This window comes from Solea senegalensis, linkage group LG2, assembly GCF_019176455.1.
Source record: "Solea senegalensis isolate Sse05_10M linkage group LG2, IFAPA_SoseM_1, whole genome shotgun sequence".
Lineage (NCBI taxonomy): Eukaryota > Metazoa > Chordata > Actinopteri > Pleuronectiformes > Soleidae > Solea > Solea senegalensis.
Genome location: NC_058022.1, coordinates 14,147,251 through 14,166,467, shown reverse-complemented (window position 1 = coordinate 14,166,467; position 19,217 = coordinate 14,147,251). Strand labels below are relative to the sequence as shown.

The 19,217-nt window shown below is 39.8% G+C and overlaps 1 protein-coding gene across 1 annotated transcript in view; it reads right to left on the bottom strand.

Moving 5' to 3' along the window:
• Positions 1–18,879, bottom strand: part of tmem198a (transmembrane protein 198a) — a 33,421-nt gene extending 14,542 nt beyond the window's left edge. The window contains exons 1-2 of the mRNA XM_044013310.1: positions 18,382–18,879; positions 1,544–1,787 (exon numbers count right to left, since the gene is read on the bottom strand). Coding sequence (XP_043869245.1) covers positions 1,544–1,682 — 139 coding nt within the window. The 5' untranslated portion in view covers positions 1,683–1,787; positions 18,382–18,879. The remainder of the gene's footprint in view (positions 1–1,543; positions 1,788–18,381) is intronic.
• Positions 18,880–19,217: the final 338 nt, after the last annotated feature.

Genomic DNA, 19,217 nt, shown 5'->3' with positions numbered 1-19,217 from the left:
GACTGTGGGAGGAAAACCAGAGTACCTGCAGGAAACCCACACACACACACACAGGGAGAATATGCAAACTCCATGCAGAAAGGCATGATTGTTCCAATCTGCACAAGATGTCTCTCCTTCTGTTTCCTCTTCTTCTGTCTGTCTGTTTTCCCCTGTCTGCATGAGTGGGTGTGTTTTGTGGGTGTGTCTACTTGTCTTTCTCCCTGCAGTCTGGCCTGAGAAACCCCCTTTACCTGGTTTGCCTCCAAACCACCTGCTGCAGATTACTCTGATTGCTACCACTCACTTCAGCTTGCCAGTATTTGCCAGACTGTTTTGTCTTAACAGTGTCGGTAACACTCATCAGACTACATGCTTGCCTGCTCAGCTTTCGATCCCAGCCCAGGTAACTTATTTTTTTTATTTTGATCCCTCCTTTGATGTTGTTGCTTGTCCAGCCTTGCTATTGTTTGTTTTGTTGTTTGTGGACTGACTCCTTCAATTCGCTTTTTGAAACTAAAGATGTCTTTGTTTCTGCATTTGGGTTTACACACGGGTGTGTTTTTGCTGCAAGGCAACAGCACGAACCACTAACCCCCCGTCGTGTGCCCCACTACATGCATGGCAGCTCTACAGCACGGGTCATGGGTGATGATTTGAACCTTTAAAAAAACAGCTCGATTTCAAAAATGCAGCCAACAGTGCTGTTGTCTTTTTGGAAACACACAATGCAGACATGTAACGCATGAGATTTGGTAGATACTAGTGATGTGACGTTCCGTATCGAGGCTTCGAAGCGTGTGCCGAGCAGGGGAGGGGGCGTTTCCGCGATGCGCGTATCGAGGCTTGCTTCATTTAGGGGAGGAGCCAAAAATGATGACGTCCGAAGCCTCGCTGCCCGGCTGTACCACGTGATTGCTTTGTGAAGTGGTTCAGATTTTGCAGCGAGGTTTTACAGCTATATAGACCCCTCAGGCTCCATGTGGGTTTTTGAACGAGAGTTGTGGTCAGTTGAGAGTTTGAATAGCGTTTATATAGTTTGGAGAGTTTAGGGAGAGAGGGGGATTTAGGAGAGTGAGGAGAGTAGGACAGGTGATATAGGATGGAGCCAGCGAGGCTCATCATTGTCCAAGTTACACAAGCATAATCTGTGCCTTTTTCCTAGTTCCACAAGCACTTTCACTGTCCTCTGCCTGATTACGCCCATGCCATTTCCAGAAAAACATTGCACAACCTGCCATATTATGATATGACCATTTTGGGAAGCTTTACACACACAGAATACATTCAAAAAATGTATTAAACACATATGTACAGAGGTTATTTGGTCATACATTTTTTTTTGTAATTCATAGTCATTTCACATTACAGCTGCCTGTGATTATACACTTGGCCAGTAGGTGGTTTCGTGTGCACATGAAGCTTCGAGAATTGAACCCTTTCTCGAACCAATTGGCTCAAGTGGTTCAATGCCTCATGAGGCTTCATCTCACCATCACTAGTAGATACGTATTCGTACCCGCTCAGATCCTACAAGCACAGGTCTGACCACATCCTCACTTACCAAAGAAGCAGTAGATGATTCCAAAGAGGCAGCACATGGAGCAGACCACCGATGGCACGATCTCATATTTCCTCTCAATCTCCTGGTCACACCTCAGCCCCAGCTCCGCCAAACCAAACATTTGGCTGGTGGAAGTCATGGTGGCTCAAGATAAGGTGTTCGAGGCAGTGTGGGGTGAGGGATCAAAGGAAGGGAGTGTGGGGATGTGTGGTTCAGCAGGCCTCCCCCATTGGGACTTGTTTACCTGCAAACAGGAAGCATGGGAAGAAAGCGATAGAGAGAGAGAGAGAGAGGGGGGAGTGCGAGACAGACAAAAGAAAGAGGAGAGAGCGATTATTGATTGCTCATTTTATGTAGTCAACAGTGATCGCTGACAGCGCACTACAAGTCCGCTCTATAATTTTGAAAAAAAGTAAATGGAAAGAAACAACTCAGCAGAGCAGAGCACAGGCACTCTCACGACTCACAACCACAGCAGAGGAAAATACTGCATTATAGAAAAATTGCAGTTCTGTCAATATTCACATGGGCATACGCTAAAGAGTTAGCAGCATAAGATCTGCAGCACACACATTCACAATGCATTTGCATGACTGTGTGCCGTAGACTGTTTTATGAGCCTTGAGCCAAAATCAAGGCTTATAGAAGTCGCTCTTTAAATCCTTAAAGTCACATCTGCATCTCTACTTAATCCTGATAACAGGAAAGTAACCCATCAGTCAAGCTGAAGGACTACTATACTTTTACATGTATATACACTTTACTGCTGTACACTACAGTTTATACCTTTCACTACTGTCTGAAAATGGCATGAATGAGCTCATTATCACGAGGATGAGAAATATAGAGTGTAATAAGGAATGTTCTTTGCTCATGCAAAAATCAGTTTAGCTCAGTAAAAAAAGTTTATTTTTTTATTTGAGTTTATCAAATAAAATTAAAATAGATATTATTGAAACATGCACTGAAAAACAAAGTAAAAGTACACACAATGGACAGTTTAGTTTGGCTTGTAGTAAAAACAGAAATCAGGAACATGTAGAATCACTACCTCACACTTGTCTGCCTCTGCAAACTAAACATGTAGCATGAAATATGACCATAATCTTTCCCTCTGCTCCTGACTTACAACATTAAGTGTTGTTTTATGGCAGAACATAACAATGTCGCAGTAACGTTAACCTTTTGGACACAAAATGCCATCACTTTATAATTTTATCCTAATTGGAAATTGTTGTCATAGTGTGACACTTGGGGTATGGCCAAAAGTGTTGTTTGGGTTCAAGGTGACTTTCACTTTTAATGTAATGCAGTCATTCCTGAGTTGAAATAAATGCCAAATTTAAAGACATTCTTTTGAAGGTGTCTCTAAGATAGCGGGTTCAGGAGAAAATGGATCAAATCTATAACCTGAAAACATAATTCCTCCAGCTCATGGCTGTCAGCAGAATGGAGCAGCACTTGACAGAGATAAATAGCTGAAGGTTTTCAGGAAAACAACATCCTCTCTGCAGATTATTTGGACTGAAGTGTTTTAATTTAACAGAAAAACAACTTGAGTTTTACCATTACATAATGAACCCGAGCCCAGTGCATAACTCTTGTCTCTTTGCATTCTTTGGTAAGAATTTGTGCTGCTACCCACACTCGGCACTAGATTCATTCAGACACCAAGTCCCAGCAGTTTAACAGAGAAGCTTGACTTGATGATGAATATAAATGGAAGCACAGATGTCAGTATTTTACTGCACATTATTATTTTATGCAACAAACGCTCCGTTACATATTTCATGTTGTCTTCAGATTTGTTCTGTCGCTATCATTTCACACAAAGGCATTTTCATTAATGCATATAGAATCTGACGACTGCCAAACCCAACACTAATCTTTTCAGTTGGGCTGAACAATTTGGAGAAAATATCTTATTGCAATTCAGGTGTTTAAGTTATTTTCACCTCTTTCCCTAATTGTCATTTAAACACAAGGTTACACAAGAAATTACATTTTGGAAAACAGCATATATACATATATACATACATATATATGTATGTATATATGTATATATATGTATGTATGTATATGTATGTGTGTATATGTGTATACATGTATATGTGTGTGTGTGTGTGTATATATGTATATATGTGTATATATATACACACACACACACTCTAAAAGAAAGATAAAAACTTGTTATTTATTTACAGTCATTTTTCATAAAGCTCCACATTCCAGAGTGATCCAAACATTTAATTTAACTTCAGACAAAAAGAGATGCAACACTAGCTCTATAACCGCTCCACTGCTGCATCTCTAAATTCAAAGTATTGATATTGGAGATTGAAACGGTATCACTGTACAGCACATTTGCCTGGTTACAGGCAAACGAGACACACTCTTTTTGCAATAAATAATAGTATAGCCACAATGGAGGTGTGGAGTGGGATGAGTCCACTGATATTAAACCGTCTTTAGTGAAATTGAACTCGACTCCGTTTTCTTTGTGTGGCACCAAATCACACCCTAGGTCACGTTAAGGCACTTTAAGTTCAATACCTTCAAATGTTGAGACGTCTTACAATTCGCACAATGAGCCAGCACTTGCAATTGAAAGAAATAAGAGGGGAGCGATGGAGAGGACAGATGAGTAGTGTGAGCTTTAGAATGTCAAATAGTGAAGTAGGAAAATGGTGATACCTGTAAAAGTAATAATGTTCATGTAAAAAAAAACAATTGAATGTCAGTGTAAATGGTATTACATGGGGTAAGCAAGTATGTAACTGTCCAGTGTCTGAGACATTGATTAAAAAAAATGTTTCTTCAGTGAAGTCAATCAGGAAGTACCAATATGCTGAATGGCCACCAGGGGGTGACTCTGCTGGTTGCAAAAATAAAATATTTGATTGTTAGTCTGTGGGAAAATCAACTCTTGATTTATAATGCCAGTAAACATTTTCCTGAAATTATGTTCCCGTTTAGAGGAGGAAACATCAGGAAGTAGAAAACATGAGTGGACATCCATGTGATTGACAGCTGGTCTTGGCCAACAGGTGATGCCTCTGAACCATAGATGTATTATAAGAACTTATACATGTATCTTATCTTATAATACATCCATGCTCTCACATTCTTGAGGGTGATGCTTGGAGCAGTTGCTATGTGGGCGGCAAATATTTAAACACCTGAATGTCAGCTGTCGTTTTCAAGAATCCACTCTAGTTGCACCCAGTCTTGTAAAGGGATTCTTGAGTAAAAGTACAAGCATCTTACCAGAAAATGGCTTTAGTTGAAGATGAACTCATTTTTTATAACATTACAGTACTTAAGTGAAAATCTTTAAGTATATGACATTTACTGTACTTGAGTATCAAAAGTAATTTTTCTCATATAAAATGTAATTAAGTTTTAGAAGTAAAAGTGAGGAGTTAGGATTCAGTCATGGTAGCTCAGTGGTAGGCTAAGGTTGCGGGTTCAATCCCTGGCTCTGCTTGTCTTTGTGTCCTTGAGCAATATAAATACGCTACATAAATACAGACCATTACCAACTCTTGTTCTTCTGGTTTTATTTGGTAGTAACGAGTAACAGAGGAAATGTAGTGGAGTAAAAGATTACAGATGTGTGAATTTTGTACTTAAGTACGGTAACATAGTATTTGTACTTGGTTACATTACAAAACTGGTTACAGCGCCGTCTATCAGATAGGTTCCTGTATCAGCAACAGCCAACCGCCATTATAAGCATTACCATAGATTAAGATAGAAGCGTGCATTAAACATTTTAATGACAGAGTAAATGTTCATGTGAGAAAGGCAGGGGTACATGACTCACAGCTAATGGAAGCTGATTAACATTCACACAGCATTCAAATACAGCAGTGCGTACTTAATAGTAGCAAATATAACCTGTGCTATGCAGGACAGAACATACTGAAATTCTTCATTGATTTGTGGAGTTAAATCCTCAGAGTGTGGCACAGAGCATCACTCCTGGAACACAAAACTTCACTTGACACGATATTTATTGACAGGAGAGTCTCAGCTGTCTGGTTCACTGAGTGATCCCACTACACACCTCACCATCTCACTCTGCTGCACACTTGGAACTCAAATGATTTTCGTTTAAACTGGTGCACTTAAAGTAATGTGGCAACATTTTTTTTTCATATATATATATATATATATATGTATGTGTATGTGTATATGTATGTCTATGTATATATATGTATATATGTATATGTGTATATATATATATATATGTACATGTATATATATACATATGTATGTATATATATGTATGTATATGTATATATGTATATGTGTGTATATATGTACATGTATATATATATACATATGTATGTATACGTATGTGTACATATACACACACATATATTTACACATATACACATATATGTATAAATGTATATAAATATATGTATATGTGTATATATGTATATATATATATATATATGTGTGTGTGTATGTATATGTGTATATATATGTGTAAATATATGTGTGTGTATATGTACACATACGTATATATACATACATATGGTTTTGACAAAGATTACGGGGACGGAACAAGATGAAATGTTTACAACTTCATCTTGGATATTTTTTCTTGTCAAGTCAAAAGAATATAAAACAAAAAACACTCTTCACTATTTTATTCTTAGAGTTTAAAAAACAAAGATTCGCTATTAAATATTCCAAAGTTGGATGATCTTTAACGTACAAATCAAAGGAAAAAAGAGTTACTAGTTGACACATAAGATCAGATTAAATATAAATTACACTGCTTATTCTAAAAATCTAAATTAAATCTAATGTGATTGACCTCAGGCTAAATGTTGATTTCAATGTAAAGGCTAATTAATTTTTACTTTGCCGCAATTCTCACAATTCATGCTGTATCCTGTCCTGATGAGATCACTGCAACTACGACCACAGAGAGATGACATGATTGGAAAACAGCCCACAAGGTCAAAACAAGTGACAGGAGTGTTTCTATAACAACCAACAGCAGCACAAGGACCCTGCAAATTGGACGAGGGGGGGCTCGTCTCCACGGGAATGTGCATAATAAGAGCAATCCATGTTAGTTTCTTTGAGGCTTCTGGCAACAGACGGTCCTAACCTTTGACCCTATTCAGTTGGTGCCTCTTTATTATTCACCAACATATTGGGGGTATTCACTAAACCAAATGTTAGAGCTTAAACAAGCAGTATATCAAGGCAGTGAACGGTCCCATCCTTGGAAATGCTCAGCCCTGACAGTGGTATGACTGCCAATGACTGTTCAGGACTTTGGTTCAAGCTGAATTCCTCTACATTTACATATTGACTGGATTAGACTTTGTAGCTTTCTACAGACAAGAAAAAAAAAACTCCAACAAAGCTCCAACTACCATCAATCAAATTAATTTGTCCAGTACTTATATATGCAATACATTAATAATACTCGCTAATAAAACTATGTCATGTTGGCCATTTAACCCTGTGAGGAACAAATGCTGGTGCTGCTGCAGACTGTTGTCTTTATATGATCAGTGGTGTGATGTAACAAGCAGTCTGGAAATAAAATAACCATAATAATAATAAAAGTCTGGTTTCAAAGTAGTCAAAACTAGAGCTGCAACTCAAGGTTATTTTCATAATCGATTAATCTGTCGATTATTTCTACGATTCATCGAGTAATCGTTTGGTCCATAAAATGTCAGAAAACGTTTAAAAAAATGTTGTCTTGTTTTGTACACAAACCAAATGATTCACTTTTATTGATGTTTTTGTTAAATGGAGCAAAGAAATTAAGAAATCTTGAACATTTATGCAGATAAACAGTGCTATAAAATGGTTATTTTCTCTATTTTACAGCAATGCACCTAAAGGTCACTGTTCATTGTTTGCTTCACTGTGGCACAATGTTACCATAGAAACTGAGCAGTAGATCTATTTATTATAGAAACACAGTACTTGCACTTATGACAGACATACTGTACGACACATCTGTGTCTTCAATTTCCTTGTCAAAGATTCGGTTCCATAATGCAGGAACATCCAAAATACTCGTCGTTCCCCCTGGACTGAGAGATTTAATTGTCAATCAGCTCCACTTGAGCAATGAATGTGGAAACTCTGCAGTGAAACTCGCATCTACAGTAAACGGGGGCTCGTTTTTCCTCCTTGTTGACAAATGCGGGCGCACCGAATCCCACAGCGCTACCCTCTGACATGGATCACACGATGATATCATTGTTTGCATGTCTCCAACAGTGTTCAGTTACATATCCACACTGCCGGCAGTGTAATAACAATTACGCGTGTTGGTGTGCTCTCTGTTGGAGTGTCGCTGCAGTTGTTCCCCTCTCCACCAAAAGTGCAGAGAGTCTGAGGTCACAGATCAAATGGGAACACTGCTGGCACTGTAATAAGGTTTTTGTGATTTGTTCCGCTGTATTGCCAGCTTGTGTCTCTGCCCTAGAAAGTGTATTTATCATTTAAAGTGCGGTGTGATTTCTCCTTCACCTCCTATGAGTGTGCTAACATCATTTGGAATACAAACAATAAAAGAATACAGGTATTTATCAAACTATATTGTGAAGCAAAGTCTATAATGTTATTTATGGTGATGCCCAGTGCGGCTTTTCTCCCAAAAATCTGCAGCAAGAAAAATTACATTTTCTAATCTTCTCTTGATATGGGCAAAAGTGCAAAGTGACAGGGAGAAAAAGATGAAGAGAGTGAAAGTGTTTTGTTTTTTTGGGGTGTGTGTGTGTGTGTGTGTGTGTGTATATGTGTGCATCTCTGCATGAATATTTCAGAGGCCCCTCACCGAGTGGAGGCAACAGAGCATCAGCCCAACAAGGACATCCTACTCTTCAGTAAGGGGATTTTGAGCTTTTGGACACAAAGAGACAGGGAGTCAGAAGGACAGAAAAGCATTTTAGAAAAGTGAGGAAGTGAGAGAGAAATGTGTTAACCTTTAACACGGAGCGTATCGCCAACGACATGTTTGCATAAGTGCAATATGCATTACCGCAATTACGCGACGGTTTGTGCTATCTGAAAAATTCTGAGCGGTGTCTGAAAGCTAAGAAGTTGCACGTGTGTTTCAGGAAGCCGGAGGATCAGTGTCTTTGTTGCCAGAGTGGAGAGAGTTAAAAAAAAAAGATTGTTTTTGTATATTGAGCCAAAGACTCCAATTGTTATATTTAATGTTTTATACTGTTCAAAATTGAAATTGAACATGCAAAAACTGTTGATCGCGTACAACCGCAGTGTTTTTCTTCATTTAAATTGTTAAAACACAATTTTAACATGCAGTAAATTATAAATAACTGCCAGGTATTCAAAGTTATTCTAGAAAAAGGGGCAAAAGCACTTACTCGCAAGACATGTTCGGGTCCTTTTTATGGTTAAAATAAACCTAAGGACGCCTAAAAGATTTGCTCATAATTAATTTTTTAGGAAAAAAATATGAGAAACTTTTTCTAAACAACCGCTGGTGTTTTCTTCCTAGTTACTTCAGCTCTCCCCTCCTGTTTTGTTTTTAGAATTCAATGAACAATATCATCCTTCGTTTAAACTGGTGCACTTAAAGTAATGTGGCAACATTTTTTTTCATATATATATGTATATATATATATATATATATATGTATGTACGTTCTGGTGGTTTACTTGTCTACATGGTTTTGTATCATTACCCAGAGCCTGAGATATTTGTCTCTGTGATTTCAGCCCCAAAGCAAAGGCTGTAAAATTGGGTTTGATCATAAACAGATCTCGCTGTGAACCGTGTCGAGACACTTGGAGCTCAAGAGATACTCAGTGGACAGTGTATTCTGTGGCTTGTCCAACGTAATGGGAAATGATTGCTCCTGAAGAGAGACAATACTTCTTACTGCATCAGTGTGCCAAGAGAAATCTTGAACACATACATCTGTGGTATGTGGTGCAAATGTCGGCGACTACATAAACATTAGATCTGGATGTATATCTGATGGAGTGGTGGTATTGATTTCTAAATGTACCTGGGCTTACTTGGGTCATTAGATTAGACAGGCTATTAAATTAAAGCTTTAATTAATGTCAGTGCTTTTTCTATCGGAGTAGATTCTGTGCGATGATACAACACAACACACGTAACGGACTCACAGTTTGGTCGGCTAAAAAAAGGATGAAGATTTGGTCTGTGCTGAAATGATTTAGAGGTAAACCTTGTTAATGCCACTATAGTGAATCAAGCTTGTTCCCCTGGTGAGGTTAACAAGATACAACAGAGAGGGTTACGAGGCAGCAGTGAGAATTGAGCCTGACAAACCCATATATCAGCTAATATTAGCTCACGACAGATATACTGGTATCGCTATAGGCTATGTCAGATGTTAAAGGAATACGTCGCTGATTTGCATTTAGCTTTGTATTACTAGAATAGGTGTAGTGTTTTTGAAAGATTGTGCTTACCAACCTCAGTTTCCCCTGAGTTGAGAAATATCTTCATTCTTTTCTTTGTTACGTGCCCACCAGTGACACTTGGTCCTGTTAGCATAACTGTTAGCAAAGATGGCGGACACTGTTTACATTGTGGGAATGAGGTCCCGTCCCCCTACAAGTGGGTCTAAAAAGTGCGGCATTAGCTTTACAGTTTCAAGCCTTGGACCAAGTGTCACTGGTGAAGTATTTCTTTAAATGACAAGAAACTGAAGACCAAAATAATCCTCAGAGATACTCTGTGGTAACTAAATATTGCGTGACACTAGCATTTCCCTCAAAATGCTGAGCCTGAATGCTGTATATGGCGACAGAGCAGCTGGTATCGCTGGTGGCTGATTTTTGGAGAGATATATTGAATGCATCTCCAGGATTATATGATTATGAAACAACAGCCTTGGTGAACACTGGGCTGTCAGCGTTAAGGGCAAACCCTGAAATAGCCACTCACCAACCTCCACATGCAACAGGAACGTCCAACTACTTTTTTAGTCACTGCTCACTGAGCTAATGAGGTTCACTGTGCACGAACAAGAATATTACAAACGATACAGAGAAGTGGTGGTTGGCTCATGTGTGAACTGCAACCTGACTTTTCCACGTGACCGCCATTGTATTGTTCTGCTTGGCATTTGTTTACAGGTACAGATGCATATCAGACTTCCTTTCTTCCAGTCTGTTTTTTTCTTTTTCTTTTTGTATTTCTGTCGGATCATTTGTTGGCTCCCACCTCAACGCCAGACTCATATCCCCTGTAAGATTTAGGATCTTGATTCCAAACAGAGACAGTGTGCCGGCCGTGTCATGGTTACAATCTGTCAGCACCTTTTGTTCTCTTCTCTTTCCACAAAAGTAGAGCATTTATGTGCATGTGACATTGAGTATCAGGGTTGCTGATGTCATGGTTACTAACAAGATGACTGTGTTTCCATTGAGCCCATCTGTCGCTGGGGAGCCTACTACTGTGTGTGCGTGTGTGTGTGTGTGCTGGGGGGGAGGGGCAATACAAGGTAAGGCCAGGGCCACGTTGGATGTGTGAGTGGCTGCAAATAACAATCGTTTTCATAATTGATTAATCTGTCCTCGATTAACTGATCACTGGTTTGGTCCATAAATGTTGATCTGTGTTTCCCAGACCTTAAAATAATGACGTTCTCAAATGTCTTGTATTGTACACAAACCAAAGTTATTCAATTAGAATTATTTCCTTGTTATATAAAAAAGCATACTAAATTCAGTTGACGATTAATTTAGTAATCAATTGGATATCAATTCATTGTTGAAGCCCTGGAGATTTTAAAATTTTAAATGTATTCTTACTATACTATGTGCTCAACTTCATGCCAGGACTCTTCTGTATGAAGCCATGTATCCACTGGTCCTGCAAATAAAGTATGTCACACTAAATGAGATCATAAATACCGTGTATTTAGCTGTGAATGATCCCCTGTGTCATGCTGGCAGTGTGGCTGCTCTAATGTGATTGATCTTAAAGAATCCCGCTGATTAATATTCTTGAGTTCCAGTGGCACTGTGACTGAGGTTTTATGGACCTGTGTGAATATTTAATGGGGATCTATTGGCACAAATGGTATATAATAGTGTATAGAGTAATCACATGAAACTAAGAAACTGTATTTTATGACTTGGAATTACTGTCGGGCTTGGGTCCACTTCTGTCTTACGCCGACACATTTCTCCAGTCTAAAGGGGACAAACAAAAGGCTGGCACTCGAGTGCACCGTTCTTACTTTGCCTGAAGTCCATTACGGGTTCTCCCACCTTCTTGAAAAGAGAGGGTCAAGGGGAATGGTTGTTCTGTTGTTGCAGTCGGCAACCTCACGAAATCAACCACTAAATCCTACAGAAAGTGCAGCGCTTCATGAGGAGCAGCTCCGGCTGAGTTGCCTTTGTTACACACAGGAGAGAGCTCCTTAATGTGAAATATGAAATTAGTCATTTGTGCATTGTACCACTATGTCCAACAATACACAACAAGAAACAAATGTGAAGATAATCGCTCAAGAAATAAAAAGGTATTTCTTACGTGAATGTACTGTATTTGTACTTTTGGATTGTTTCGCCACACAGAAAGCAATTTCAGCGGCAAGGGCTTGTGATGAAACACTATTTTCTGATTAAATCATCTGACTAATGACAAACCTGTTGACAGTGTGCAGGCACATTTGCATTTAATTGCATTTACGGTTAAACACTGAACTAGCTTCCTGGTCACACAGTAACTGGAAAAGTACAGATAAGTCCTGTTTTATTGGAAACGCCTCCAATAATCTTCAATTAATTGGAAGTGATTTGACTGTGCCAACTATATTAAATCTGCCTTTACACCACAACACAGCCACAAGTCTCAAGTCTTGTTTGCTTATTTGCTTCATGTACGTGTCCTTATAACATTTAAATCGTGTCATTTGTGGCGCACAAACCCTAACCTAGTTATTTCATAAGCAATATGAATCAGATAAGACAGCAATATTTACATTCCTTAAATCTGTGTTACAGTGCCTTGTCGAAATAACACAATTCATATTTGGCATCAATAAGTCTTAAGACCAACACTGCTCAATCTGTGTTTTAAAGTTAGAAAAGGAAGCCTTTGACACAAACACTACAATTGCTTTCACTATTCGTCATGTCCTTATCTGCGCTTGGACAAGCACAACACCCTCCATCATGCATACATGCATTACTTTATAGCTAATAAATAAAACCCCACTAGAGGACACACACAATAAAACAGTCTGGTCGGGTCACTTGGTTGTCTGGGGCACTGAGTTTAGAAACAGGAGGAGGGTGATTTGTATGGGAGCTGAAGAACTTTCTCCTCACTCTCACTCTAACTCTCACTCTCTTCTCCATTGAGCTACATTTCTATTGAGATGTCAGAGTGACCCACACACACACACACACACAGTGGTTCTGCATCCTTTGTGTGGACACTTGTAGACTTAATGCATTCCTGAGCCCCTATCCTAACCTTAACCATCACAACTTAATGCCTAACCCAGGGGTGTCGAACATACGGCCCGCGGGCCAGAACCAGCCCACCCAAGGGTCCAATCTGGGCCTTCAGGATGAATTTGTAAAACATTTCACAATATGATTTAAGTCTGCTCGTAATTGAAATAAAACTATATTTGTTAGTTTCAGATGCCTCCACTGTGATGTGTAAGTTGTAATGCACATGTGTGAAAGGTAAACTTTTGCATAATATTGTTGAAATTGCACTTATTTTTCTCTATAAATTTCAGGTTATTCATAATAGGTTTTGTAAAAAGATACTTCATCAAATGGAAATGGAAATGTTTGGAGATCTTACAGTTCATGGGTTGTTATGCTATTAGTTTACTCGTCCGGCCCACTTGAGTTCTAATTGCGTTGTGACTCCTGAACTAAAATGGGCTTGACACCCCTGGCCTAACCCTCACCCTAAAACCAGGTCTTAATTCTCAAAAAAGCCTGTTAAAGTTGTGTGGACCAGCCAAAATGTCCTCACAAAGATTTGCTAGACAACTGGTCTTGACAGCAGACTAAAGACATGCACACACACACACACATACACAGAGTCTAGTTTCCATGACACAGAACATTTGATTGACTAACAATCATTTCCTGGATACTTACTCTACCCTTAACCATAACTATCACCAGCATAACCTGCACCATGACCTAATCCTACGACATGTCTTCACCTTCAAATGTAATCATTTACATTATGAGGACTTGCTTATTTGCCCCATGAGGAAAACAAGTCCCCATAATGTGACTGTAAACACATTTAGGTCCCCAAAACATGAGTACAATCTGGGACACACACACACACACACACACAACATTCTGATAGCTAGCTATTTCTACTCTTCTAATCCATAATTTTTCCTTACTTTACCGCAATGGAAATACAAATATAAATGAAGAAAACACTGCTTTGCCTCATGTAGTGATCTCCATTGTACCTTCAGGTGTTGCATGTGTTCTACAGGCAGCCAAAGCACACTGAACAGTGATCTCAAGAGTGTGTAATGTATATGTGTGTGTGTTTGTGTGTGTGAGCCTGTGTGTGCTAATGTTGGCCACCTCAGCATTGATCCACCTCTAAGCCTGGGTCATTGCTTGTGGCCTGAAGGTGAGGTAACCGCAAAGAGGCTTTCATCAGATTACAGCTCATTCTCGGTCTTTCACCGTCTTTCTCTTCCAGCATCATTTATCTCACTGCTGCTTTCAAACACCTCGCTCTTCCCCACTCTTCCTCTGCTGCTGAACACTTGGCCGCCGTCGAGCCACAGTGTAAAAGTTTATCTCCAATCCCCCCGTGGCGCCACTTCCCTTTTCAAATGCCCCCTATGAGCCGAGAAAGGCTGTTCAGAGTTGCATGACTGCACGTCCAAGTGAACATTCAGAATGCATGAAATTAAAAAATCTTTCAGTGCGGTGTCTTTTCATAGACACGGCCGTATGTTCTTTTCTCTTCCACTACTTCGGATAACTGTTGCTTCCATCTGTTGTTTCTGAGAGATAAGACTTTGTTTAAAAAGCCATTAAGCTTCAATTTCCTGTAATTACTCTTTTGCTCATTTGGTTAATTTTGTCACTTCCAGCAAGCAGTGAAATGAAAAAGAAATTGTTCATTAGATTTCATGACTGGTTTATAATCTTATTAATCCTGGTAAGTCTTATGTTCTTGTTACATAGTTTATGCACCAATCCAAATGAATCATATGTTTACAATCTATTTGGCAATATAATTATAAACTAATAATAATTCAGGTTCTAAGTGCCTTATATCACTAATTAATATATGTAATGTCTAAATATTTGTCCCAAATAGGTGTAAAAGTATTATAAAAATTAGAATTACACATTATTATTGAATGATATTCCATTTGGTAGTGATGGAGCTAACTCTAAATAACAAGTTCCTTATACTAAATATGCTCCTACATGGGTTTTAATGTCACAATATACAAAGTAACGAGTAGGGCAATAACTAAAGCTGTGAATTGATGAAGTAATGACATTCAGGTACCTGCAAAATGCACTTGTCTCTAGAAATTGGGCGCAGATGAATTTGTTTCATTTCCACAGGGGAAAACACACAGATGTGATGGTGTGAGCATACAACTTGAGACTGTGGTAAATACTGCAACACACACACACACACACACACACAGATTTGCTCAGTGTAAAGCTTCGCCTTCTGTCTTCTCACGCTTTCTTTCCATTAGCCACGCTGCACACAGCTCTGTCTCTGTAGACCCGTCCTGAATTGCTGAATTCAATTGTAGCTCTGTTCTCCACTTGCTCTCCTCATCCCCTTCGCCATTTGTTTGTATTTACCCTGTTAGCACACATCCGCATACAAACAGTATTACTATGCATTATGCATGAGAACGCAAATATGACCCCACAGACAACCCTGATCAGATTTACGTTAGACATCGGCCGAAATTCTTGGGAAAGCACGTAAAAAAAAAAGCATACATTCATGCTAGTCTACACACGACGCACATGCACAGTGCACACTATACATATACACACACACACACACACGCAGCAGATGTGCCACAGTATATGGAGAGACTCTTTCAGATACGAACCCACAATGACAGCCAAGCACACACACACACACACACACACACACACATGCTGCGAGTCAGATGGAGGTGAATCTCGTGGCTCTCAACCCGACACTGTTCTCATCACCCTGGTGGCGCACGGACTAATATGCATTTAGTGTATAGAGTCACCCACATCATTAAAGGAGGCATCCAGACAGAATATATATCAGTGAGCTGAATGGAATAACAAACAGCACTGTAGTTGAACACTACTTTGAAATGCTTGTGTGTGTGTGCATGAGAAAAAAGCCAGTGGGAAGGACAACACGGGTGTATATTAATGGGATTAGAATCGACTTTACCCTTTCTCTCCCCTCTTCTCTTACACCCCACCCCACAGTTAACCCTTTTTCTAACTCTCCTACCTTTGTGTTCACCTTGCTTATTCTCTATATCTTACAGTCCATCCCCCTAATTTCATGTTGTTGTTTATTTGTATTTTTGCTGTGTTCATCGCAGTCTCCCTTTGTATTCCCTTTTTACGCTTCATTTCACTCTTTCTGTTTATTCCTCTCGTAAAACTTGCAGTCTTCCCTCGTCTGGCGTCGTCCGTCTTTCTCTTAAATACATAACAGAAGCACCGAGGCCTGCTGCAGACGAGTTCCATCAGACAAAGAAGCCCTTGTAGATGTTTTGTGCTTTGTGTGGAGTCTGAGTCTTTTTGGCTTATGTTCACTGCACTTACATAACCCGTCGTCAAAGCACTGCACAGTGAGAGCATTGCAACACAGATACTCCATGAACTGCACCGCCTGAACGATTGTCTCTCTGGTGCTACATTTTCACCAAAAACCTGCAGGATGAGGTCAACAGTGCAAACTTTCTCTGTACCAAAAAAACAAACTCATGAGGATGAAGGTGTTGTTTTTTAGGCAGTATGAATAGTATTGTTTGAAGAGGCTTAGTCTCACAATAATATTATTGCTCTTGGCTGGACAAATCTATAGACGACACAATCTTTATCAGGTCTTTCTTACATCTGTTGGCTACAAAAAAAAGGAGACAGGATTCTTTGACGTCTGGCCAGACAAAGGCAAAGCCAAGAAAAGCAGCACATGGGGTCTAATTCAAATTTGGGGCAGACTTTTGTGACACATTTCTCTCTTCCCGTCACTTCATCGTCTCCATACCCTATTGAACAACACTGGGAATGAAAGTAAATGTTCAACTTATGTTTTGCAACTTATGTTTTATGTTTGCGTGGAAGCATCACAGTTGGCAGCCGTAGAATTGCTTGGTGCACGCTGAGCTTCACTTGACTGTAAACACTGCAAAGTGTAAAACAAAGAGATGCTCCTGAACAACAACAACATGCATGATTAGCCACAAGGTGAGTCTTGTTAAGTGACTCGGGAAGGCTTGTGGATTGACACCAAAACACTCTCAAATTCATCAGAGCAGTGCTTTTACATCATTCCATCATCCACTCATGGCATCTTTTTTCCTCTGCATCCCCTCAAACCTATTATTATATCTCAGGGGTTCTGCAGGTCATGTATCTAATTAGACATTTTATGCATGTGGTGATTTTCATGCTTAGAGGAGGCTGATCTGCTGTTCTAGAGAAGATTGCAGAGTTCGCAACAGCCAGATAAACACTGTGCATGTTGCGTGTCTTGCCTCTCCCAGTGTATTACAGGTTTTATATTGCTTTATCTTCTCTGCAGCAGAACACTTGCATGGTATGTAAATGTCTGCCAGTGTTTTCTTTCAAGAGACTTCCTCATTGCATAGACAGTGTGCACAAACACGCGTGCACACGAGTGTTAGTACAAAACAAACCAATAACCACGTTTTTCTTGTTGACGGTCTTTGTTTTCTTCAATTTTATGAATCTTTTTTTTTTTTTATCTCAAACTGCAGAAGTGGAAAAGAGGTCACACACACACTTACAAGTTGCCATTTTCTAGTTAAGAACCGGAAGGGTATGTGGTAGCAAGACCAACATTTGCATGTGGAACAAAGGACATAAAAGAAGAAATGCCTGCACACTACAGCTCAGCAGACTTGCTGTCTATAATTACTTCCTCCTGGCTCTGGCAAACTACTAATTATGAAGATGTTTCATGTGCCATTACTGTACAATCTATAGAGGAAGAGAGAGGGAGAGAGAGAAAATACTGTATGTGAGAAATTCTTTCTTTCTCTTATTTATTTATTTCTTCACTGACTTATTAACAAACTGCTGATATTTTAGATAGATAGATAGATAGATAGCACGTGACGCTGTGCAAGTGCAAATCAATTTCACTCCCAGTGTTTACACGCTGTCCAAATCAGTCGTGTACACGAGTATCAAATTCACAGTTTAGTCCCTTAAATTATTAATTGCCACACATCATGAAGGATTCCACTGACTGTCACTGATCTGCTGCTGCCGCTCAAATGTCTCCAAGCGCTCTTTTGTGTTTGTTGTTGTTTTCTTTAAGCACCAAATGTTCCGTTGAAAACAAAAGAGGGGAAAACAATAGCAGAGGATGCCGAGGCACTGTCCTCCATGTGCCTGATGTCCTGAGACAATCATTCACAGAGTGGTGGTGAGCATAAGGCTGTGGGGCAGCATCATTGGCTTTTAGGAACCATTTTAACATGAGGACATTTAAACTGCTCTTCTGGATGGACACTGTACAGGATGCAAATGTTAGTCTTTATTGGGGGGTGGGGGGTATGATCACATACAAAACCCACGGTGCTGAACAAAAGAAAACTCACTCACCTCAGAGATGCAACATATTAGCGTGTTGTTCCTTCTTCATACTCGAGTCCACATACAGAATCAAAGAAAACAAACAAACAAAAAAAAACCCAGATGAAATGAACACAGGAAAATCCCCAATCAGTCGTTGTTGGTCAGCTTGAAGAACCCAACATCGCGTCTGGATGAAGCGGATTCGGTCCGAAATCAGAGAACAACTCCAGAAACCTTTGAAGCGAGGATGAAACAATGCTCAACTCCTCTCCTCCTTTCCTCTCTTCTCCTCTCCTCCTCCGCTCTTGGCTTCAATTCCACACTTTATGCCTCTCGCCCCTTTGTCGTCCAGACAGACGCGCTGTTGTTAGTCAGCACCTCATGTAATATTAACGGCCGATAATGGACACAGCGCGACGCAAAATGGAAATGCAGCCTTGTGGGGTTTTTGTTTTTTATTCCATGTTTACACCATGCACCCAATTGTATCCCCCTCCGTTCAGAGAGCAGTGAACGCGCTTCCTTTGTGTCTCCCCTCACTGAATGGGTTAAACCATTCCCGCAGCACGGGAGGGGGGAAGTGTGGAGATCGGAACTGTCCATGTGATTACACGGGAACGAATGGGCTTGGTGACTCGTGGCCAAATGTTGTTATTGTCGCGGATAAAGAAACTGGAGGATGAAAAGAGGAGAGAAAGGGGGCGAGAGGGGAGAAGGATGAGGAGGCGAAGGGGAAAGTGAGGAGGGAGATGCAGTGAGCAAGTGGAGGATTTGTTTTTTTTGTAATTTACAAAAAAAAAAACACACCAAAAAACTGGCTACACAGTGTAATCAGGATCTATTGAAATTGAGAAGACTTGTAA